The 22,024-nt window shown below is 50.7% G+C and overlaps 8 protein-coding genes across 8 annotated transcripts; 2 read left to right on the top strand and 6 right to left on the bottom strand.

The window, feature by feature from the left end:
• Positions 1–256: 256 nt before the first annotated feature.
• PV06_07339 (uncharacterized protein) lies at positions 257–1,821 on the bottom strand (the record flags this gene model as incomplete). Its single annotated transcript, XM_016408570.1, has 4 exons — positions 257–772; positions 858–1,128; positions 1,200–1,607; positions 1,697–1,821. The coding sequence occupies 4 exons, from the start codon at positions 1,819–1,821 to the stop codon at positions 479–481; spliced, it is 1,098 nt and encodes a 365-aa protein (XP_016260324.1). The 3' UTR covers positions 257–478.
• Positions 1,822–2,211: 390 nt separating this feature from the next.
• Positions 2,212–6,240, bottom strand: PV06_07338 (uncharacterized protein; the record flags this gene model as incomplete). The annotated part of the gene is made up of 1 exon (XM_016408569.1): positions 2,212–6,240. The coding sequence occupies one exon, from the start codon at positions 6,238–6,240 to the stop codon at positions 2,212–2,214; it is 4,029 nt and encodes a 1,342-aa protein (XP_016260323.1).
• A 450-nt stretch (positions 6,241–6,690) lies between these two features.
• PV06_07337 (uncharacterized protein) lies at positions 6,691–9,679 on the bottom strand. Its single transcript, XM_016408568.1, has 3 exons — positions 9,413–9,679; positions 7,510–9,297; positions 6,691–7,460 (listed from the first exon to the last, which is right to left on the bottom strand). The coding sequence occupies exons 1-3, from the start codon at positions 9,422–9,424 to the stop codon at positions 7,194–7,196; spliced, it is 2,067 nt and encodes a 688-aa protein (XP_016260322.1). The 5' UTR covers positions 9,425–9,679; the 3' UTR covers positions 6,691–7,193.
• Positions 9,680–11,939: 2,260 nt separating this feature from the next.
• PV06_07336 (uncharacterized protein) lies at positions 11,940–15,038 on the top strand. The gene is made up of 3 exons (XM_016408567.1): positions 11,940–12,422; positions 12,568–13,427; positions 13,478–15,038. The coding sequence occupies exons 2-3, from the start codon at positions 12,702–12,704 to the stop codon at positions 14,621–14,623; spliced, it is 1,872 nt and encodes a 623-aa protein (XP_016260321.1). The 5' UTR covers positions 11,940–12,422; positions 12,568–12,701; the 3' UTR covers positions 14,624–15,038.
• Positions 15,039–15,272: 234 nt separating this feature from the next.
• On the top strand, positions 15,273–17,505 carry PV06_07335 (uncharacterized protein). Its single transcript, XM_016408566.1, has one exon. The coding sequence runs from the start codon at positions 15,522–15,524 to the stop codon at positions 17,178–17,180; it is 1,659 nt and encodes a 552-aa protein (XP_016260320.1). The 5' UTR covers positions 15,273–15,521; the 3' UTR covers positions 17,181–17,505.
• Positions 17,506–18,332: 827 nt separating this feature from the next.
• Positions 18,333–18,629, bottom strand: PV06_07334 (uncharacterized protein; the record flags this gene model as incomplete). Its single annotated transcript, XM_016408565.1, has 1 exon — positions 18,333–18,629. One exon carries the CDS (start codon positions 18,627–18,629, stop codon positions 18,333–18,335), a length of 297 nt encoding a protein of 98 aa, XP_016260319.1.
• A 198-nt stretch (positions 18,630–18,827) lies between these two features.
• On the bottom strand, positions 18,828–19,379 carry PV06_07333 (uncharacterized protein; the record flags this gene model as incomplete). The annotated part of the gene is made up of 2 exons (XM_016408564.1): positions 18,828–18,963; positions 19,012–19,379. 2 exons carry the CDS (start codon positions 19,377–19,379, stop codon positions 18,828–18,830), a joined length of 504 nt encoding a protein of 167 aa, XP_016260318.1.
• A 574-nt stretch (positions 19,380–19,953) lies between these two features.
• Positions 19,954–22,001, bottom strand: PV06_07332 (uncharacterized protein). The gene has a single exon (XM_016408563.1). The coding sequence runs from the start codon at positions 21,790–21,792 to the stop codon at positions 20,287–20,289; it is 1,506 nt and encodes a 501-aa protein (XP_016260317.1). The 5' UTR covers positions 21,793–22,001; the 3' UTR covers positions 19,954–20,286.
• Between the last annotated feature and the right edge of the window lie 23 nt (positions 22,002–22,024).

The raw sequence follows: 22,024 nt of genomic DNA, 5'->3' as shown, positions 1-22,024 counted from the left end.
CAGTTGATTCGATCCGATGACATACTGTACTTACACAGACGGATGGATTTGTTGTGGGTAGACCCTTGTAAATACCCAGGGAAGGGAGAATGATTAGACGGAAAGTCATTGATTGAGATTTGACGCGATAGATTGTTAGGCGCTGTAGGCTGTCACTACGGTGTTCCTCAGGTACCCCTAAATGCTAGGCAACTTGGGGGGAGCGTTGGGGGCCAACAACCACCTCACCTGCACCTAATTAAGCTGTGAGCCTGAGTTCTGTGAATTTTATACCCATTACTACCTAGGTAGGTACAAAGGTACCTTGTCCACCCAGCTACTTTATCCATCGGTACTACCACTGAATATTCAACGCTCTTCCTCATCCATGACTTAGATCTCCTCAAAATTTCCTCATTGTATAAAGCTTCATTCCACAATCACTGACTGGGAAGAACTCAATTGCCACATGTCCCCAGTAGATATGTATATCACCATTTCACAATTTGGCCTGTCTCTGGTCACCTATCTCGACGACCAATTTCCCAAACTGTGATCCCTTCTTCATTTCGTCGAACAGACCGTTGATACCATCGAGATTCTCGATACCACTGACAACTCGACTCACCACGGGCTTCGATTTGGACCGTTTGACGAAATCAACCATGTCCTTGAACTCCTTCCGACTCCCCATAGTTGAACCCTTGACTTCAATGTTGCGCAAGACGGCTTGCATCAAGAATGGCATCTTCGGACTCACCGTCATACCATAGATTGAAACTATACCACCATCCTAGCAATTTTCAATCTTGTCAGCATATGAGGTTAATCCAAGAGGAACTGAAATGCAAGACTGGAAAATTCGTCGATCTCGTTACCTTCAATAGTTTGGCCCCTTTTTCAACTATATCAGCACCGGCACCGTCCACAATGGCATCAAACTTTTTATTGTCTTTTGGCAACATCTTGAGGAGTTTGGAGTGCCAGTCCTTCTCCTTGTAAATCACACCACCTTTTGCGCCCAGTGCGACGGCCTGGTCAATCTTGGCCTGGTCACCACTCGTCACCCAGGCATTGGCTCCTGTCGCCGTGACGAACATAAGTGCCATCAAAGCCACACCACCGCCAATACCGGTGATGAGAATGTTCCTAGCGATCGACACATGTTAGCTAGTGTTTCGAGACGAAGGACCGGTGAGGATAAGGTGTGTGAGACTGACTTTCCAGGTTGAAGATTGTGAGAACCACACTTGACCATGACCGCCCTCCACGCCGTGAGTCCAGTCAGAGGGATCGCCGCACATTCCACGTCGCTCAAGTGCGCAGGTGCTTCCTCGACTTCGTTCTGATCAATGGCACAATATTCCTGTAATGTGCCGATGTCGTTGGACTTCGTGCCGCCCAAGATCCGATACCCTCGAGGGTCTTCTGGTCCTTCGAGGGCTTCTTCCCACCCCGTACCTGGGTTGAGCACCACTCGTTTGCCGATCCACGAAGCATCAGCCCCGGAACCCACATCGGTCACCGTACCGCATCCGTCGGCCAGGAGAGGTACTCCAAAACCAATGGCCGGGTAAAGAGCCTGACGAATAAATAAATCTCGATGATTGAGGGCAGCACTTTTGATCCTGATTATCAGCAACAGTGGAAGATCAACCGGGGGAAGAACACAGAACGTGTGCAAAATGACAATAAATGTCTCGATGGCGTGGCTTACGCGTGAAATTTAACAATTAGTTGGCCTGGTCCCGGGTTTGGTTTCGGTACAGTGTCGATGCTCAGGGGATAATATACCTGCCCAGGCTTGCCCGGAGTATGTTTGACTGAAATCGCTCGCGGCATCGTTGCGGTGACTTTGTACGCACAGAGCCTGACGATTTCTTCAACGGATACTTCGTATGTATCAACGAGTTGAATAAAGTGATGACTACGGAATAATAATACTACCGACGAACCCCCAAGGTCCCGGTTTATTAGTAGTTGTCACCTCCGCATTTCCCCCTTCTGAGTAGCACACGAAGCGCGAGCTCGGCTACCTAGAAGCATTGTATTTTTACCTCGGCCCGCAAGTCATTAGGACCAAGGCTGCAGCACTTTGTGACGTCTTCGAGTGAGAAAATATACATGCATACAGTTGTGCATCAATCATGGCCCGTATGAGTATATAGTATATGACATATCCGGCCCTCAGTAGTACCGGGCTGACTTCGAGAATGGCGTGATAGCCTCTACTTACTTATCCTGACCGTTCAACTCCACCAGCTGCCTGACAATGTCGAATAGACCTTCATCGTCTTGACTCGAAGGATCGACCGAATCGATTCTCCTCGTCAATTCGTCGTCGAGCAAGAGGCGCAGTCTGGACGCGAGGACCCCGATCCTCGCCCACCCTTTCAACTTCAACCACCCGTCGACCACCAGCCCTTGGCCCGACGTGTCGATCTCGATGGGTCCACCGAACAATAATAGCGCGTAGGCGTTCAACGGCGTCAGATCCCTGATGAACGTCTTGCTCGTCTCCATCTTGGTGAAGTAACTCACAAAGGCCGCGGCGCCAGAGAAGCCTTGCGCGTCGAACAGCACCGAGCTGGGATGCACAAACACCCTCCCGTTTTCCTCGTTGAAGTACTTGATCGCCTTGGCTTCCGCGTCGAGCTCTTTTGCTCCGGACACTGACGCGATGTACTTTTTGTCGGGCATCTGGATCCGAGCGATCTGAGGATTCAGCGCCCCCGCGATCAAGGCGCGCAACAACATGGTATTTCCCCTGCGCTTGTTGAACCTCGTCGTGACAACCCTAGAGTAATCCACAGGAAGCAGACCGCTCTCGACGAGCGAGTCTCGTAGCTGTCGTCTCGTAGAATCAATGTCCCTCAACGTCTGGAGGGACAAGAATCTACTGCCACACCAGTCTTGCAGGGCCCGGTACCGCGATGTCGTCGTGCTCGAGTGTTCCTTCCACTGTTCAAACGCGGCACAGTCGAGAATGAGATCACCGTCGGACGACGACGAGAACGATAATCTCGCCTCCTTGGCCTCGTCGCGTTTGTCCCGGGGACTGACAAAGGGCGATTTCGTCGTGAGAATGGCGGCGATGGTCAAACATGGGTCGAGGCACTCGAACAAGACGCCGTAGATGAGGAGTTTAGCGCAGCGTAGATCGGCTGGGATCATGGCCAAGTATGTGCCGAGACCGGTGAGCCGTTCGTTCTCCAAGGCGCCCATCCGTTTCAATGTTCGCATCGCCGTGGCCACCGCGCGACTGTCGGGCGGAGAGATCGTCCGGGCCAGAAACTCCTCTACGTTCCTCTCTGACCCCGTCGCCTTGACCGAAAGACAAAGTTGCTCGAGTGGCGTGCGGTGCATTTCGGGCGTGGTGGCTGCGAGCATGTTCTGCTCGACATTCCGTGTGAATAGTTTGTAGCATTTTCCTGCCTGCACTCTACCAGCACGGCCCCGCCGCTGTTTGCATGCGGCCTGTGACGCCCAGACTTCTTCGAGGCGGACAACGTTCGAAGTCGGATCGTAGTTTGTCTCCTTGACTTTGCCGGTATCGATGACCGCGACGATGTCCTCGATGGTGATGGACGTTTCGGCGACGTTTGTGGCCACCACGACTTTCCGCTTACCGGGAGGTGGTCGTTTGAACACCATCCGTTGCTCTGCAGGGGTGAGAGATGCGTGCAGTGGGAGGCTATGGACACCAGGTAAATCACTGAGGGCACGTTGGCAACGATCAATTTCCATGGTACCGGGCACAAAGACCAGGACACCGCCTGAATTGTTTCCAAGATCTTTGTCAATGTGCTGGACAAGATCGGCAATGAGCCGATAGTTGATGCCCATGCCTAGATTTTGAATTGCTCTGCCAACGTCAAACGATGGGAGGCCTTCCGAAGCAGCAGAGACAGCATGATTGCTTTCGTTTTGGGTGAGATGAATGACATCGTCAAGATAAAAGTCTTGTACAGGGTAAGTTCGTCCCTCTACATGAACCCTACCTACACTTCGGCTACCACCAAAGTAGTTCGCGAACGTGTCAGCATTCAATGTTGCGCTCATGAGGACAATTTTGAGATGCGGCAATACAGGCAATGCATCACGCAGAAGAGCAAGCAGGAAATCTGTATCCAGTGAGCGTTCGTGAACCTCGTCGACGAAGATATGGCTGACGTTGGCCAATGCTGCCTTGACATTTTCCGCTCCTTGTAAGCGCCGGAGAAGTACACCGGTCGTTTGGAAGGTGATTTTTGTATTCGCAGAGGCCTTTGAATCTCCTCTGATGATGTAGCCTACCTCATCACCCTCGATGATGCATCTCTCTGCACCTACTCGATCACAAAGTGACAATGCTGCGACACGTCTTGGCTGTGTACAAATGAGATTGGCTGATGAGCCCTTCATTTTCTGTATAGCATCGTCAAGGACAAATTGAATAGCTTGCGTAGACTTGCCGGAACCTGTCTCACCAGTGATTAATGTGACTTGGTGACGGTCAATCTCCTCAATGATCGTATGTCTTTTCGCCCACGCAGGCAGTTTTTCTCTTGAAGCCAACATCTTCTTCTGGGCCTCCGAGTCCTGTCTGACCTTCCACGCCTCATAGATCAAGCTATTAGATCGCATATCCCGTTGATGCGTTCTATCGAGTCTCTTCTTGCGTTTGTAGGTGGCGTCTAGATGGCCGTCAGAGAGTCGTTGTACTGTGAACGAGGTTCTAGAAATCTCCAGATCAACGAGCTTCCCCGGCTGCTCAACAATCTTGGGAATCGACTCTTCTAGCCATTCGATCAGGCTGAATACCATTTGATCCCCAAGTAAATTTTCTTGTGCGAACTCCACTGCCCGTTTGATGATGCTCAAGCGAACATAGCTTGGCATCTTTGTATCGTGAATCACAAGAATGGGTGGGGTGCATATCGGATATCCATGTTTTGGAAGGCGGAACATGAGTGTAGACTGAAGCGAGCTAGATGGTGTTACTTTGATTGAAAACTGACTCTTGTCAGCAACTGTGACTCTCTCAGCGAAAATAGCTTCCAGTGCTGTCATCTCTTCCGCCCACAGATCGGCATCTGATGGGAGATCAGTGCGTATATCCGACTTTGGAGGCGCAAGGCTGAACTGGAGCGCTTCCATAGCCAAAGCCTCGCTCCCATCATTGTCTCGGAGTGCCTGAAGACACAACTGGCTGGAATAGCCACCCTCACTTAGTCTCTTGACCTTAGCATCAGTGGAAAGGTCACTGGTGACAAGAGATACACCAGCATGGTAACCAGGAGGAAAGCTCCAACTCGGTAGTGAATCTTCGGGTAGATATATAAGCAGCCATTCTAGAACTTCTTCTCGGCTACCACAATAGTCCAAGGCTTCTTGAATGTGACTCGGAAGAAATCCGGATTTTGCTAGGTCTGAGACGATCGATACCCGTTCCGCTTTCGTCATCTTGGTGCCAGCGGTGTTCCAGGTACTTTTGGTCCGAATGATGGATTCTAAGCGCATACGGGAGCTCTGCCCTAATTCAATTCGGGGCGCACGATCCCATCCTTTCAGAGTGATTCCGCTAGCACTTGAGTTGACCAAACTCAGAGGCTCAATTTTGGGCGGTGCCGCTAATTGTTCTTGCTTCCTCTTCTCGACTTTGGCTTTGATCTCCTGTCGTTTTACCTCCGCTGCAAAAGGATCGGCATCATACTTCCAGGCCCTATCTTCTTTCACATCTTCCTCCTTCAGACGTTGAAAATCGCCCTTCCAAAGATCCCGATAAAACGGAGGTAAGGCCATGGAGAGATTTTTCATGCTCGATATACGGAAAAGAGCATAGGCCGCAGCAAAATGTCGAGCCTCGAGAGCTGTGGGTTGATCTGCTAGATGTGCTGAGGAGGTAGGAAGCTGAAAGGAAGGCAATCTCGTGACATCGCCAGTTTTCGGATCTGTCTTCGATAGAACGACCCAAGATCGATGCATCTTTTCTCCATTACTTCCGGAGACCTGTCGACCCTGGTAATCGGGCTTATTCCATTTTTGCCTTTGACAATGTTCGGAGAGAAGGTTGACAGGTAGCTTGCCTGTCCATGACTGACCTCCGATCACCTTGCGAGCGTCTGGGCGTGGCGGGCCCTCGGGCTGATTTGCATCTTTTTTCTTCTTATCCTGTTGCGAATTTGTGAAGACAATGTGTTCACTGTCTGGTACTGGCGGGGCAGATGACTTTTTTGAGGCATTACCCTTTGCTGACGCAGAACCTTTCTTAGGAGCCATGTGTACGACTTGGGTTTTCGGTGTTGAACTCGACAGTCAGAGTGATCATGTGGCGATCAGCTCCTCGACAACTTCAATGGGGGTCGATTGAAAGAAAAATATCCAAAAGCGGCGCCAAGAGTATGATATGTCACTGCGACGACGTCGTCATCCTGAAAATCGGTGCTGAGTAAACAATTACCCTAGGTCCAATTGGTAGTTTGCTAGACCATTGAGATCTCAAAAATCTTGGGACTTGTACAAAGATTAGCAGGATACACTGATTACTGACTTTTCACTAATTAGGATAGAAGAAATCAAAGAGGGCTGCGGCAAAAGTAGGTAAGTAGGGGAATGCTCCTCCGTATCAGGCTGAGAACAGCCGCGAGGCTGCAACTCAGCCTGGTTTACCCCTTTTCAAGAGATACATTGTACTGGCATACGGACACTAAAGACCAAGCACGCAAAAAGTAGAAGGGCAGCTATTTCATTCTCTCCAAGAGTATTAGTTGCATTAGTTCCGCTACAGCACGATTTTTGTTGCCTCGCTGAAAATCGAAATCACGTCAAGAGCTTGCAGTCAACCATTTCCTCGCCTCGAAGGTTGCAGTACATTTACTCCAGCGCCGTTGCCATCTCCAATCCTCTCCCCTCGAGTTTGACAATTCGCCCTGAAAATTGTGTCACTGACAATGGTACCGAAAAGTGAAAATGGTCCATGCCCGTTTCTGTCGCCGGCCAATGGCATTGATATTGATTAGTGGGTCATAAGTTCGTGTCGTCGTAAGATGAGTTTCGAATGTCAGTTGCCTAAGCAACTGGTTCCATCTCATGCAAATGGTGGGTGCAGATGACTTCATGAGGAAGAGGAAGTGAAATCTATCTCTCGTGCATTTTGAGGCCATGCGTCATTCATTATGGCGTGCCCGATGGTGGTCATCATCATGCGAGTAGAAATGCTTCGAGGCATATTCTCAGGTGCGGTAGTAAGAAATGCTGTCATAGTATGGAAGTGCAGGTGGTTGAGGTAAAAATACCGCAGCACCGTAGTCGGGTAGCTGGAATCCTCTCTGAATCTCTGTCTCCACAAAGGCAGATGCTCGTTTGTAGCGCTTATCGCAATATTTGTTGAATACTGCACTGTGGTGCTTGCGAGGATCGTCACAGCACTCCAATAAGAGACTCACAAGAGGCTCGACCTGTGAATATGTGTATCCAGAATAGTAAACGTGATGAGCAGTCTGAAAAAGGTCAGTAGATGTTGAATCACGACGTGAATTCAACACTTACCCAGGTTCCTTTGCGGAGCATGAGGCGTGCGAGACAGTGAGACGCTGCCGCTGTGAAGCTTGGTGGGCTACCAATAAAGCGCTCGTCCATGAGTGTAACCTCCAAGAAATACTTGGCCAATGTCCTGGTCTCGAGATCGTAGTCGTCAGCCTTGCTGATCCTCCGCAGAAAGCTCATCGGACCCGGCCATCCTAGCTCGAAATGAAGCATCGTGAGCATGAAGCGTTCGGCCTTGAGGATTTCATCAATGGTGTAACCGCCATCAACCATGTACACAATCTCTTGAACAGACGGGCAATTGATTTCTTCATACTTGGCAGCAATGAAGATGGCTGTTGCACCAACGAGTTGCAGTTTGCCGAGGGAAACGGCTTTGCAGGACAAGAAGCGATCGATGTAGTTGACAGTCAGGAACAGAGTTTCCGGCAGCAAGTTGAAGCGCAGATGCACTTGCACGAGCCAGTCCATCAAGACCGAACGCATCGACCATTGGATTTCATGTTGGTTGTCCATGTAGTGAGCGTTGGGTAGCAACTTCAGTTCTCGAGACTTCATGTAATCGAAGATCTCATCTCCATATTCGGCCACCATACTTGTGTCAAAGCTCTCGTCTTCGAGTTCTTCAGGAGACCGAGTTGCCTCGACCAGTTGTTTTGCCTGGGAAAGCTCCTTACGAATGCGCTGGTTCATCTGAGGAAACAACACAGCCGTAGCACCGCCAGTTGTATTGTCGCCTCTAGATCGAAATGACCTAGCCGTCACATAGCCTTCTTCTTCGTAGTTGTCCTCGTCTTCTTCTTCTTCTTCTTCTTCTTCTTCTTCTTCTTCCCAATGCTCCTCTTGTTCAACCGGTGCGATAACGTAATTATTGTGCGAGAGAAGAGGAGGAATGGTGTCAACTGGGTTGACAAGTTTCGCGACAGCCATCTGTTGTGATGTCGCTGCTGGAGCTGGAGCACTGGTGTTGATGGAAAGAGGTGGGAGGGCGGTTGAGGTTTTGTGAAGATCGTAATGTGAATTGACAGGAGGGCCAGGGAGCTCTGAGATGGTTGTGACGGCTTCTCTAACGTAGCGGTCATTGTTCACTTCGCGAGCAACCGCAGGCTCCAAGCTGACTTCATCAATTCCTGGTAAGCTGATCTCTGATCGAGGTTCTGAGACTTCTTTACTAGGCTCAACGAGAGTCTGCGATGTTGACGGGAGGAGACAAGGCAGCGGCTGAGAGTCGAGATGCGTAAGTTCCACCACGTCTTTTCCTTTGGGTAGCTCATTGATGGTGTTTGACTGCACGCTCGTGGATTCCGTTTCTTGCACCGTGACTAGACGATTATCTTTGAAGATCGCAGTGTGTCGCTTGGTCAATGTCTTCTTGCCACCTGGAGCCTGTGAATGAAGCCCAATGCCCTCCCCTGGCACAGTAACTGCATTGTCAGAGGCTGCATTGTTGCTTCCACCAGAGAAGAATGTCCGCAAACCAGAGACGGATAGTGGTCTCTGAGCTGGTCTCAGCAGACTGGTCGATTTCCTCTCATACAGAGGCTTGATAGTTGGCTGCGAAACGGCTTTGTTCTGCAAAGCGAGGTCATCTTTGCTTGGTTTTACACTTGTAGCAGTGTTGCTCACGTCCCCAAAAACCTTCCGTTTAGCTCCAGCTGCGAGTCCCTGAGTCGGGGGCAAACCGGTCAGTGCAGGACTTGATTTATTTCGCTGGTGAATTGTTTTGGTATTGTGGCCGACAGGAGGGAGGTTCTCATCATTGTTTACGCGTATGCGTATCGGTCGATGAGGCTATTCTTCAAGTTAGCGGTGATGCCTTACAGAGGTCGGGCAGCGTGGGCGTTGAGAGCCGTTCGCGTGTTCGTTAAGGGGATCGAAGTCGAGTGCAAGAGGCAGAAGAGCTTACCTTGACATCCATCTTGACGATTTTGTCCTCGAAAGTCGTATCGGAGCCTATGCAGCTGCCGAGTACTTAATTGAACGAGGTTGTCCCAAGACTAGGCTGATCGAGACTCAGCGCCCCTATGCTTTTCAGAACGCGAAGCAAATGGCAGCATGAGTCGAAGTGCTGTCAGAGAGGAAGAAAAAACAGGAGGAAAGTCAATTGCGAGGAAGAGTACTGATGCAAGAAGCTATGGCTGCAGCAAAGTGCACGGATTGTGTACAGCAAAACATCTGGGCTTGGATTTATTGAATTGCAGTATTATGATGGCCCTGCAGGAACGGAGTAAACAAAAACAACTTGCTGCCGCTCTTGAGCGATCTACACGCTAACTCGGCCAGATCCCACTATTCCAATTTCGGCCATCGACAACAAGCTTCTGGAGAACGCGAGTCTAGCCAACCCCCAGAACATTATTTTTGCAGTCCAACTCCATAAAAAGCAGCAAAAAGATGCGCATAATTTTGTTGGAACATTCAAGCAGTATGTTCGCACTCCCTGCTTCGATCTGGGCCATCCACGATTTCCCCGGGCTGAATAGAATAGCAACAACGCTGTAATGACGTCGACGCGACACGACCGGACACGCAGTCACATGACCGTGGACGGAATTTTCAGCTCTCGATCTGCTAGATTTGCTGTCGCCTTTTTCTTGCGATTGTGCTGGTGGACGATATTGAGGCCGATAACAGACAAAATAGAAGCCGGTATGTATGCGACTGAGCATTCTCTCAGGTGGCCTCGTGGGAAGAATTCTGCGATTACTGGCTCGCCCTAGAACCACCCTCACTCGGCGCTTACTCAGTCACCTCAACGATGTCATGATCGCACGTCCAATCATCGAGAATCCACCGATGCCTGGAGAATCACAAGTCTACATGATACGGTGAGAAGTTTCAACCGTGCATCTCCTGATTTACTATAGCCTTCGATGCGGAGGTCGGTGCAGGTCTGGAAGGCGTCACATCTCATCATTACATCGCTCGCAGAGCATCGCTGGCATAGTGCAGATGTAATTTGGCCGGTCCCTTCGAAACCAACCTGCGTCTCACATCTCAAACCATTCTTTAGGTATCAGGAAGACTTCATTCGGAATTTTGGTGCTGGAAATATAACATAGAGCCAGCGGACTTTGTGGCAGTGGCAAACTCAATTTATATAATTTATGCCTTCCGGCCCTTGTCATTATTATTTGCGCACTTCTCTAGGCGCGAGAGAGTTGGCTTTTTCGGCTGCCGCGTTTGCGCCGACTTGTGCTCAACCACCCTGTCGGCCTCGGCTTGCCTGGGCACCACCCACCACAAGAGCTGGATCAGGCGGCGCGCGTGATATGGCAAACTGGCCTGAATGAGCATCTCTGTAATATTGACTCCTTTGTTAACAAGCCGGAATGAGGCGATACGTGACGTCCTTTCGCAACACACTTGGAATGTGGGGGTTTCGTGGTTGGACGGTCAATAGCGGATTCTTGACACACCTCAATCTTGGATAAGATCTACTACTGGTACAATGTCGAGGTGTCTAAGACTCTACTAATAGCGACGACAATAGCGCTCGGGGCAGATTCTTCGTGTGCGATGAATGCACGGGCACCAAAGGGTTATAAAACCAGCGAAATTGCTCCGGGGTCGAGCGTCGCCGCCACTGCGCCAAGCGTCATTTTTGGGCGAGTGTCTGGATGAGAATCAGCGCATGGGAGTGGTTTGGTGCATGATGGCTCTCGTCAGGAATCAGCCAGCGAACCTCGTTAGCTACCTTACCGCCCCGTGAGTGTCGCATCAACCATGCCAACTAGCAGAGCTCCGTTGCCTGTGTTCAGGAGACTTTGGTCAGTGGGCTGGAGTTGCATGGATTGGCCTTTTTAGTCGTGTGGTTTGTGGCAGCCAGTGCGCCAGCCCACGCTCAAGTCCATCCTGGATTGGCCAAACGGGTTGGATGGCATGCTTGCGTGTCTTGACCACGGCCTCTGGACGGAACCCATAACTCCACCTTTACGGCTCACTGCTAATCTTCACCAAACAGACGTCGCAAAGCCGCTGCACTACAGCCAGCATTTCTTCAGCGTCAGTGAGGGGTTTGCTTTTGATCCTTTTAGTAAGTACTACGGCTCGCCTGGCCTGGCTCAAACCTGCTGCTGTCCTCACTTTCCCGATCCGCTTACTCAAGGATTTCTTCCCCCGGCACCGCAGATGGTGTGCTGACCGACATGCATCATTTTCGTCCCTGCGTACAACTGGCCTGAGGACCGGCTATAAGGATCCTAGCAAGCACTGTACAAGAGTACTTCCACCCCAACATGGCTAACCAAGACACACTGGCTTTGGACGCACGGCGAACTCAATTGGTCTACAGGTGGATGTACATCCCGTCACAAGATAGCGCTACCAGGGCAATACCGGGCTTGTAGTACGTTGGTCCTCGCTTGAGGTGGTAGATAGGAACCAATGCCATAATATCCAGTCGCACCGTAGTCGACCTCTTGAGAGGCCTCCTTAGGATCATTCATTCTTATTCAATAAATCCTCCTCGAAACCGCTAGGTGTGATTTCTGAGTTGTCCGGGCTCTAAATTTCTGTTTTCTACACCCTTCGAAACCACGTTCCAGTGGTACGAGGTACGGGCGCATTTGTGTCGAGGGTGGGTCTCTCAGCACAGCCAGTTTCGACGTTGCTTCCTTCGACCTGACCTCTTCCTGTCACTCTTCAACTTGTCCATCAATTCCTCAGGACCTTTCTTTGTCTTGTCTACAGAGTCTGTATATTTATCTGTCCTGCAGTGAACCTTAAGGTTCGTTTGCCCCCTCTGCAACCCTCCACACATATCGTCGCACACCCAATGCTCCGCTCCTCTACGATACCTGTGCGGTAGTGCCGGATGCCATTATCATTGCCTTTGCGCAGCCTCTGTTCCAGATCAAGAGTATCCTGGACGTTCTGCAAGAAGTCGCGATCACTGTCACACACATTTGCTCTTTGTAAGCCAACCGACTTTTGCCCACTGACTGCCCTCATACCGCTGCCTACCGCCTCCAATCCTTACCCAACGCTTCGGGTCATGGGGGAACACAGCCCTTTCCAACTGTATTTCTTTCGCTTATAGAAGCTAATTCGAATATACAGGACATCCATCTCCTTCGAACCAAAACGGATCATACATTTACCACCCTATCTGCCGGCCCTCACTCTTCCGACTATTTGTACCTAAAAGGAGGATTACCAAGAGAAGAAAAGATTATATTCTCCCATTCGCAGTAATGCAAGTATCCAACTTGCTCTCGAATGGAGAGCACAATACACCCAAAAAGATGGCGCCAGCAAAGTCGGTCTCTTTTGAGCTGCTCCTTGATGAAGGCTTAAAGACCCGAGCCCGCATTCCCCTTCGGGTGGTGCTGAACAACCATGACAGTACAGAGTCCATCATCACTACAGTGAAAAACTTCTATGGCATATATGATGGCCGGGGAGTGAGCTTTGAAGATGCACTGGGGATCACACTGATTCCCTCCTATGAAAATCTGCCTCCTGACTCCACTGTTTATATGAGGATTGTGCCAGCACCACAACAGCCGCTGGGAGCATACCCTCTTCCCAACTATGGCGATGAGAATGGGTATGAACCCAAGCGTCGCCCGAGCCTGGGTGAGCCATTTCAGATGCTACCGCCTCATATGCGGGAACAGTCGCATTCTCCTTCAAGGCCTGCATCACGGCTAGCTCGAAAGAGAAGTGTCTCTCCAACACAAGGTCGAGGACGCCGTAGTGTATCGCAGCAAAAGGGAGGCCATGTTCCCACGGCCAGTCGTGGCTCAAGTGCCAATGGGAGTTTCCATGAAGAAGATGGCTACAGTGACAGTGAGGCAGGGCGCGGTTCAGTCACTGGCTCCAGGAAAGCAAGAAGCGAGCAGTTTGTCAGCTCGGAAATTTCCACTGCCAACGTGCTTCAGGATGGTAGACGTGGACAGCCCATTTTCGATAGTTCGGTGAGTTATACCACAGTTTCTCACTTTGGCCCCTTGCTGACACTTGCCAGACACTCCCACTCTTCGTACCTCCCCAGGTGCCTGTGACTGCCTCACAATCGTCCATATCACCTCAGCGACGATCAGTCCCACAAGAAGGTCCCTCGCCCTTTCATCCTCCTGCGCAAAAGCTATATAGCCTACAACAAGTCCCCGTGCTGTCTCCACAAAGTTATGGAACAGGTCAAGGTACATATGGCTTTGGCGCAGGTGCTGAGATCGGAACCCCCGTACCACAACATGGTCATCGTCTGCGAGACAGAACCAGCCTGTATCAAGGACACAATGGGCGCCCTTCTAATGGAGTTTTGCCAACCCCAGATCCGACTGTTGCCAGCTGTATCTCGGATGAAGACGTCGCTCGCACTTTGATTGCGTTGGGCGACGCTTCGAATTATTCTCACGGACGTACGTCGAACTCGACCATAGACGAGACTTTCAGTGGTGCTGCTGATGCAGCTTCGTCGACCGGGGCAACGAGTGACAGCGATGAGTACAGCGACGCAGAAGGGGGACTGCCCAAATATAGAAAATACTTGGATGATGAGGACGAAGATTACGACCAGAGCAGTCCTGCTCGTGAGCAAGAAGACTTTGAGGGTCAGCCAAAAACAAAGAAAATCAAGACCAAAATGCATGATGGGCCAAGCAATGGCTACCGAACTAAGCAGGGTTCGTCGTCAAAGAACGGAAAATTCACCAGGATACATTCAAACACCATGCCAAAGATGGTCAAACACTCGAGTCAACCAAGTATCAACAAGGTGCCTTCTGCTCCTGCTCTTGCTCCTGCCAGCCAAGCTCGGAAACTCTCTACATCGAGTGCTACCTTCCAATCCTCGCTGGCTGCAGATGAAGAAGACCTCTCTTCCAAGCCTCGTTGCCAGCGATGCCGAAAGAGCAAAAAGGGGTGTGATCGACAACGTCCTTGCGGGAGATGCAAGGACGCAGGCATTGGCATCGAAGGATGTATCAGTGAAGATGAAGGCAATGGTCGCAAAGGCCGCTATGGACGCCACATGGGTGTCCCTGTCAAGAAATCCGCCGACGACGGTGTGACACTCGACGAGTCATCCGTGGTTCACCTCGGTGCGCACCACAATGATAATGCTCTTGTTACCAGCAGCCCCGATAAGAGCAAGAAGAGGAAGCGATAAAGCCATTGTTGTACATTGAGAATTCCGTACACGGATTCTGTCAATCAAACAAAAGAAAAACAATCCGAACAGGTATAGAAGGGGATTGTCAGGGTTTGGATCATTGAGGTCTCAGGGGTCTGCGGTTGGTACGGGGAAAAGATTGAAAACGGTTTACATTCTGTCTGCTTTAAATTTGCGACTGTTTGAGGGTTGAAGGTACAGGTCAAGTCATCGTTGACAAGGTGATCAGTGGTGGGACGTTCCTTGCTGTCTCTCTCTTCCAATTTGATATTTTGGTATGATTGCGAGTCGGCGAAATTTGTGAAATTTTCTTTTTCTCCGAAGCAAAGAGGGCTGCCTGGAGTCGATAGCATTCATGAGTGTACGAAGTGAGAAAATTATTTATATATTGAAGCTTGACTGAAACCAGTGGCATGCTGGAAATGACTTGCTGTGTCTTTGCCACCTAGTCATATGGAGCACACGTACGGAGTATTCATGATGAAGAGTCTGGGGCTATTCGTATTCGTATTCGTATTTCTACGGTGAAGGGAATGGATTCATCCGGGTTAAAGCCGAGATGAGGGGAAATTTTGTCTCCAACAAAAAAATGTCGTCGCAGCGCAAGGCGAAACTGGTTACACGTTCGAGTCCATATTCTGCTGTTGTCAATGAACTCATGCAAACTTGACGATTAACGCAGCTTCCACAATCTCTCATCTGCCCTTCCATTGAACAATTCCCACCGGCTACCTTTCCCTTTCGACCTTACACCTCCTCTGAAACAACCACTTCCAGCTACACGATCCTCTCTCCTCTGATCATGTTCTCTATCTCATGACTGCCACTTTCCCACCTTTTGCTCTCTCAAACCACTTGATCGGATTCCGACAACCTTCCCTACGACTTAATCAACATGTCAGATCCTAAAGCCTCAACATCTAAACCTTCCGCCTCCACATCGGGCCCCAGACCCAAGCCTCGCGCAGGTATTCAGCGAAAATCCAAAGCTGAACGCGAGGCATTCGCCAGAGAAGAAGCAGAGCGGCAAAAGGCACGCCTCGCTGAAGCAGAGAGGAACGCTGCTGCCGCTGCGCGCGGTGGCCGTGGTGGTCGCGCCGGACGGGGCGGACGTGGAGGTGCGAGTACAGCTGACCACGGACGCGATCATCCTGTTGGTGGAAACAGCGTCTTCGGTGCAAGTACCGGTCTGAGGCCTCAGACCAACCGTCATAATGAGCCAGAGGGATATTCCGAGAGACTAGAAGGTCAGTCAACCATAAAACCTGATGAATCTGGTGTGCAGGGGACGGAAGAAGGAACCTCATCACGAGGCGGCGGTGGCGGAGGGGGAGGCGGCTTGGGAGGGGGAAGAGGAGCGACCAAGGAGCAGCAATATTACGAGACAATCAGTGATGATGAGCCCCCAGAAAACCGTCGCCCGATTGAAGACATTGCCACAATAACCTTGTCTAGTGACGAGGACGGGAGCGACGCCGATGATGAGGAACCTCTCGATTCGAGACGCAAAGGAAAGCAGAAAGCAGAAAGCAAACCAGAAAGATCAAACTTTGAGCTACGACCGATTCTACCACGGAAGGATCCTGATCCCGATGCGAAGAAGAAACGTGAGGCAGAAAAGAAGTCCCGTGGTAGCGCGAGGAAAAAGTTGGAATCGGATATTCAAGAAGCAGACGCAGACGACACTGCTGGAGATGCAATGGACATTGATGAGCCGGTTCTTGTCAAAGAGCAGCCTTCAAGTCCTGAGATGAGACGGCGCGGGCTCAAAAAACCCGGTGGCCGAGCGAGGGAGGCCAAGTTCGCAAACGAGACGATCGAAGAGCGAGCAGAGCGTCTCCGCATGATGGGCGACGTGCAGAGACTTCGAAGGGTTTTTAAGCAGGTCGGAGTCAAGAGTGAATCTCCAGCAGTCGGTGTTGCCGGGCGCGAAGACAGCAAGCAAACAGATCAAAGTGACGACACCGGCAACGAGGATAAGAGCGACCCGAAAGGAGAATTGTTCTTGTTCCAACTCCCTCCGCTCACGCCATTCCTGGTCGATTCAGCCGGTATCGAGACCGAGCCAGAGGTCAAGAAGGAGCCTGGAGCGACGGACGGACCAGCGACGACGTCGAACAACCCTCCTCCAGACGACGGCGACCAAGCCAAGAAAGAAGCCAACGACGACGATGTTGTCCCATCGCCGCGACCGAAGCTGCAAATACCAGGGACCTTGACTGCCACGGAACCGACACGACTACCGGCCGGGTTGGTGGGCAAGTTGCGTCTCCACAAGTCCGGCAAAGTGAGCCTCGACTGGGGCGGCGCGGACATGGAAGTGAGGTATGGCACCAAGGTGGATTTTCTACAGGATGTTGTCATGGTGGAGAGACGGCACAAGAACAAACCCGAGGTCGGCGAAACCGACGGCAGCGGTGTTGGCGATGGTGGTGTCGATGGTCTTGGGGAGAAGCAAGAGACCGACGGTGGTCTCGACGGCACGGCCTACACGTTGGGTCATGTGAGACAGAAGATGGTGTGTATTCCGGATTGGACGAGACTGTATGATTGAAAGCAACGGCGCCGGTGATTGTCCTTGTCCAGGGGAGAAATGAGATTCTTCAAGGCCTAATGAATGCCTCGGAAAAAGGAGACGAGAAAGGATGCAATCAAGACAAAAGCACATCTCATCGGAGTGATTTTGCGTCCTTTGTACAAGTACAACTACTGCATCAAGAACTTTTTTTCCAATGTGACAGTGGCATATTCTGAGGTGGCGACGGCGCCAAAATGTTCACGTTCCCTTCACTCCGTTACCTGCCTGGAATGATAAAGACCTTGGTTTTCCTTCCCACTTTCTATACTTTGATACTAGATACCAAACACCAAAAAGTACGGGCCTGCCCCCCCAGGTGTGTACAGAATCCTGGGTATGAGTGATGTTCACTTTTTTTTTTCCCTTCCTGTACAGTTCCACTCCGTTATTGGGTACCATAGTTGAACTAGGTAGGCACCTCTCTTGATGTTGAAACCCCCCCAAAAAGTATATACTGTACATCCACAAGGCATACAAGAAGACACATTCATGTACATGCGTATACACAGCCTGGTCAACTCACCAACACCACCATCACCACCGACTCCTCTATCTGTACAGAGTTACCATCATCACGATTCGTTCTTGTACACCCTCGAACAACCATACTTTCTTCACCCAATGTCCACCGTTTCGTAGTAACATTCTTACATGTACAAGACATGCTTGATCCGAGACCAACCTCACCCAACATCATGCGAGAACACGTAGGCAGGCAACTTGTCCCTAGGTGACCAAGAGGTTACGAAACACACTACTGTACACCTCAGCCTTGACCCAACTAGGAGGTACCCAAAGTGACTACTCCGTAGCTGTGGTGATTTACAATGAGCTACTTCGCCACTTAATCCTTTCTAGTCATGTAGACTTTGGGATGCTACTCTATTCTTGTGAGAAGAATACCTGTTGGGCTACTTTATACATTCAAAGACTACTTCTTAATGATACAAAAACGCTCAATCATCGCTTTCAGCGCCCGGCCAGCCCGATTAGACGCCTGACCCAGACTCCATGTCCGAGATCATATCATGTACGACCATCATCCCCAAGAACTCGAACCTGTCAGGACCCAGGCTGATCCCGTCGTCCCTAATCCCATCAGCCATTCTCCAAAATATAGGTCATTGTTCACAATAGATGAAAGCCGGACGTTGCAATCATCACCATCAATAAGCCGAGTTGTCTAAAACTGAAAGCTCGTCCAGCAACGCTGCACTTGATCTTGATCCAAGGCTCGTCGCCAGACGGAATCTCAAGGCTGAGATGACCAGGTTCACAGTCCTTGGCCTTCTGGAGATCACCCTCTTTAATTCTTGGGTAATCGTCTTTGACCTTGGCCGCTAGAGCTCGGATGTTATTCTGGACCGTTTGTGCCATTTCTTCTAGCCCAATAAGCTCATCAGAGAAGCTGGTCTCTTGCCGCATTGCAACATTCCGAGTGTCGATTTCGGAAGAACATTGATTTGCGCTGCACTCGAATTGGCCCTTTGTATTTTCGGGGTCCGATTCATCAAGCACCCAAGATATGTACCCATGTGGACAATTCAAGAAACTGGAGAGTGAATTGAAAGTCAACTTGTCGCATCCCTGTTTGGCACCGAGTGTAGCCTGTGTGTTGCCTGCCTAAGGCCGTGGGGAGGGGAGATCTCTCTTGGAATGAACGACGCCGATAGTTCCCTGAATCGTTCCTAATCCAATCTCGCCAGCAGTGGGCGAAGGCCATTGATCAGGAACAGGAGCGAAGGTTTGGGTGTATACACTGTCAATTGTTAGAAGTGTGTTATGACTGGGGGCTGGCAATGCTTACACAGGAACTTGGACGGCGGAGCCATCTACCATTGAGTTGGCATAGTATGTGGTGATCGGAGAGATTTGGCTGAGTGCTGTGGCTGCCACAGCCGGTCCCTGACCAGTGACTTGACGCTTGAGATCCGGAATCATATTTGGATCAAGAGCCGGGACGACTTGGACGTCTGGTGATGGGGTGACTGCGACAGCAGCGCTTGGTTCTGAAGGTGATGCCGTCAAGGCGACAGGATCCAATGTGGTAAGAGCAGACCAGCCATCGGCTTCGAGATTTGGAGGCAGGGCGTTGACGGGCATAGGCACAAACGCATGAGCGATACCCACAACAAGAGAAGAAAAGAGGATGGTTTTGACGACTGAGACGGACATGTTGCGGAATATGAATGAGAAGTATGCTTTGTTGCAGTAACTCCTGTCAACAGAAATGTCTTGCTCGTCTTGTATGATTTCTTTGGCTCGGGAGGTTCGATGCAAGTTGAGCAGTTGCAGATACGAGGCTTTCTGGGAGGTGCTAATGGTAGTGTGCAGCTTTGACAAAGAAAGTCACCCTGACCAGCCTGAGGATGAAAGCGGTGAGACGGAGGAGGGTGACGGAGGCTTTGACGGATGTTCGTCTCACAGCCTCAATTTGGATGTGGAGATTGACAGGTGTGCCGTCGTCGGATGCGTCGTGTCGGCCTTTGAAGATGGCTAATATGCTATGCAGAGCGATACGGTAACGAGCGAAATGCAACGGAATGAATGGCTGGTCTGGTGATGGGAAACCCTCAACAGAGGGCGACGGAATTTCGGTGCAGTGAGTACGGGGTAAGAGTATGAAGAGAAGAAGCGATGCTGACGCGTGAGAACAGGAAAATAATACGCAGTACGGAGTACAGCAGCGTAGCAACTTGTTCATGGCACATGGGGAAGGAGCTCTCAAGCTCGCTAATTCTTGGGTTGGCAGGGGCACAGGCCAATGATTGCGTGGCGGGCGCTAATGCCGGACCTGATCGTCAGCTACGGTTGCCGAATTATGTATCGCCGCGGTATCAACATGTGTCAGGCAGCTAAAAATACCATGATTACGGGTGCATGTGCGTTGACATCCGCTGTCATTTCTGTACCGCCAGTTTCAGCCAAGCTCCTTTTGCGGAATTGTTGAAACCTGTCTAAAAGAAGCTTATCTCCCCAAGGGCCACTCATTAGCCTCTTTGGTGCTCTGACAAATTTCCAGAAATCACGAGTTACCTTTGTGCTTGAGACTGGGCGACGAGTACAAAAACTCGTAAGGGCTTCAACTACAGACAGGTGGTTTGAAGCCAACCGTCCAACCCATACTGCCCATGATAATAACCATCAATCCCAACCCAACGCCGACGCTGGTCAAGCCATATATCCACCCATGCCTTCGTCGTAGACCATTGATCTCAGCTACCCACGTACTAACCGTGGTTAAACAGCCACAAAACCCCTCCATGATCCCCTGTAACACCGCGCAGGCAGTCGCACTGGACGCTCCGGCGCTGCTCGCATGCTGTAGATCAAAAGCCATGCCCAGAATGCCCGTGCCGAAGAGGTTGACGGCGAACGTCCCCAGTGGAAACGACGGGATGACGGCGTTCAAATGCTTCGATACATAATAGCGAAGCAGACAACCTGGAGGTGCGAAGACCAGGGGGAAAACTGCGCGGTATCGCCAGTGCACAGAATTTCCTGGCGGCCAGATCGACAACAGTACTGCGCCTAGCCAGCAACCATATCCAAGAACGACGACCACAGGGTCGAGGAAATATCGTGTAAGCCCGACAGGAATAGTCGGCGTCACGGGCTGAAGAACAAGCGCCAACTGTGCTCCTGTGTTCAATCCCGCAAGAGACACGGCAGGGTGAAGAATCAGGATTGCCATCAGGGCGAGGAACGAGAAGCCACCATTCCTGGAGTGAATGTTGGCCTCTGACTGGTATGCTGATGTAGGGGAGGAGCCCGCCAGGTCATTGGTCAAGGCCAGGAAGCAATCGCGGATAAAGGAGGAGAAAGAGGTAAAGCTTCCACAGAATCCAGTAGCTAGGCCAATGTACAGTGGTATTGTCTTCTTGACCTTCCCATGTGTCGCCGCCGGGGCATTGAGATCTGGCGAGCCCCATTCATGTCGGAAAAGACGTCGATCCTCAGCCAGAAAGCCCATAATAAATGAGCCCCCAAGATTTGCCCAGAGGACTCGAGATGATACCGGTGTATTTGGATATAACGTTATAGCCTCAACACCTAGTCTTGCTAAGGTGCCTAATAGCGAGAAGAATACCAAGTACGACAACGTGACTAGTTCAGTGGCGAACGGCGACGGCCTGTATGCTTGTGTCTGCGAACCTTTCTCCTGCTCTTCTAGACTTTTCCTTCGCGTGGGTAACTCGCCCGTCATCTCTTCGGCAAATGGTCGCCCGTCTGCGATGGTTGCGCCCACAGCACTCCCACGACTTTTTCTTCGTCGACTTTTTGATGAGCTCGTCCTCTGCAAGGCTCTTTCGAGGGAGTCACGTCGTTCTCGAGGTCGGGCAGGTGGTGGGACAGTCATCTCTGAAAGCTCCATGTTTTGGCCATTGCCGTCGTGTAATTCGTGCCTTGTAGGCGGATGCACTGCATCTTCCCATGATGGATGGCGCGGATCTTCTGCGCGCAAAGGCGGTGGTACAATTGATTCTGTCAATTCTTGCTCGCCGTATTCTTCGTCTTCCTCTTCTGATTCAACAATGTCCCCAGTCGCATTCGAATAGGATGAAGGAATGTTTGTGTTTGCGGACATTGTTGGACCGTCGGATTGACGCGCATGTCATGCGCAGATCAGTCTGCCCGAGTAATTGAGAAAAAAAGATGCCGAGATCACTGGGATCAAGACATTGCTGTACACCGGCTGCGCATCGGCCCCCAAGGCGATGTACGGGATTGTTGTGTTTGTGTCTCTTTAACAAAGGTGCAAAGAAAAACTCACGGTGAAAATGCCGGATATCCATGTCCAGACTGCAGCAAACAGTGAC

This window comes from Exophiala oligosperma (genome assembly GCF_000835515.1).
Source record: "Exophiala oligosperma strain CBS 72588 unplaced genomic scaffold supercont1.7, whole genome shotgun sequence".
NCBI classification, from domain to species: Eukaryota; Fungi; Ascomycota; class Eurotiomycetes; order Chaetothyriales; family Herpotrichiellaceae; genus Exophiala; species Exophiala oligosperma.
Note: the sequence above shows the minus strand (reverse complement) of the source record. Positions and strands in the feature narration are given on the sequence as shown.

What these genes read in the sequence shown, in the direction of transcription:
- PV06_07335 (XM_016408566.1), top strand. Translation starts at nt 15,522, where the DNA reads ATGTCAGATCCTAAAGCCTCAACATCTAAACCTTCCGCCTCCACATCG.
- PV06_07336 (XM_016408567.1), top strand. Translation starts at nt 12,702, where the DNA reads ATGCAAGTATCCAACTTGCTCTCGAATGGAGAGCACAATACACCCAAA. An exon ending in AGCCCATTTTCGATAGTTCG is followed by an intron (nt 13,428 to 13,477) that starts GTGAGTTATACC and finishes GACACTTGCCAG; the next exon opens with ACACTCCCACTCTTCGTACC.
- PV06_07332 (XM_016408563.1), bottom strand. Translation starts at nt 21,792, where the DNA reads ATGTCCGCAAACACAAACATTCCTTCATCCTATTCGAATGCGACTGGG.
- PV06_07337 (XM_016408568.1), bottom strand. An exon ending in TGCTCCGCAAAGGAACCTGG is followed by an intron (nt 7,461 to 7,509) that starts GTAAGTGTTGAA and finishes GACCTTTTTCAG; the next exon opens with ACTGCTCATCACGTTTACTA.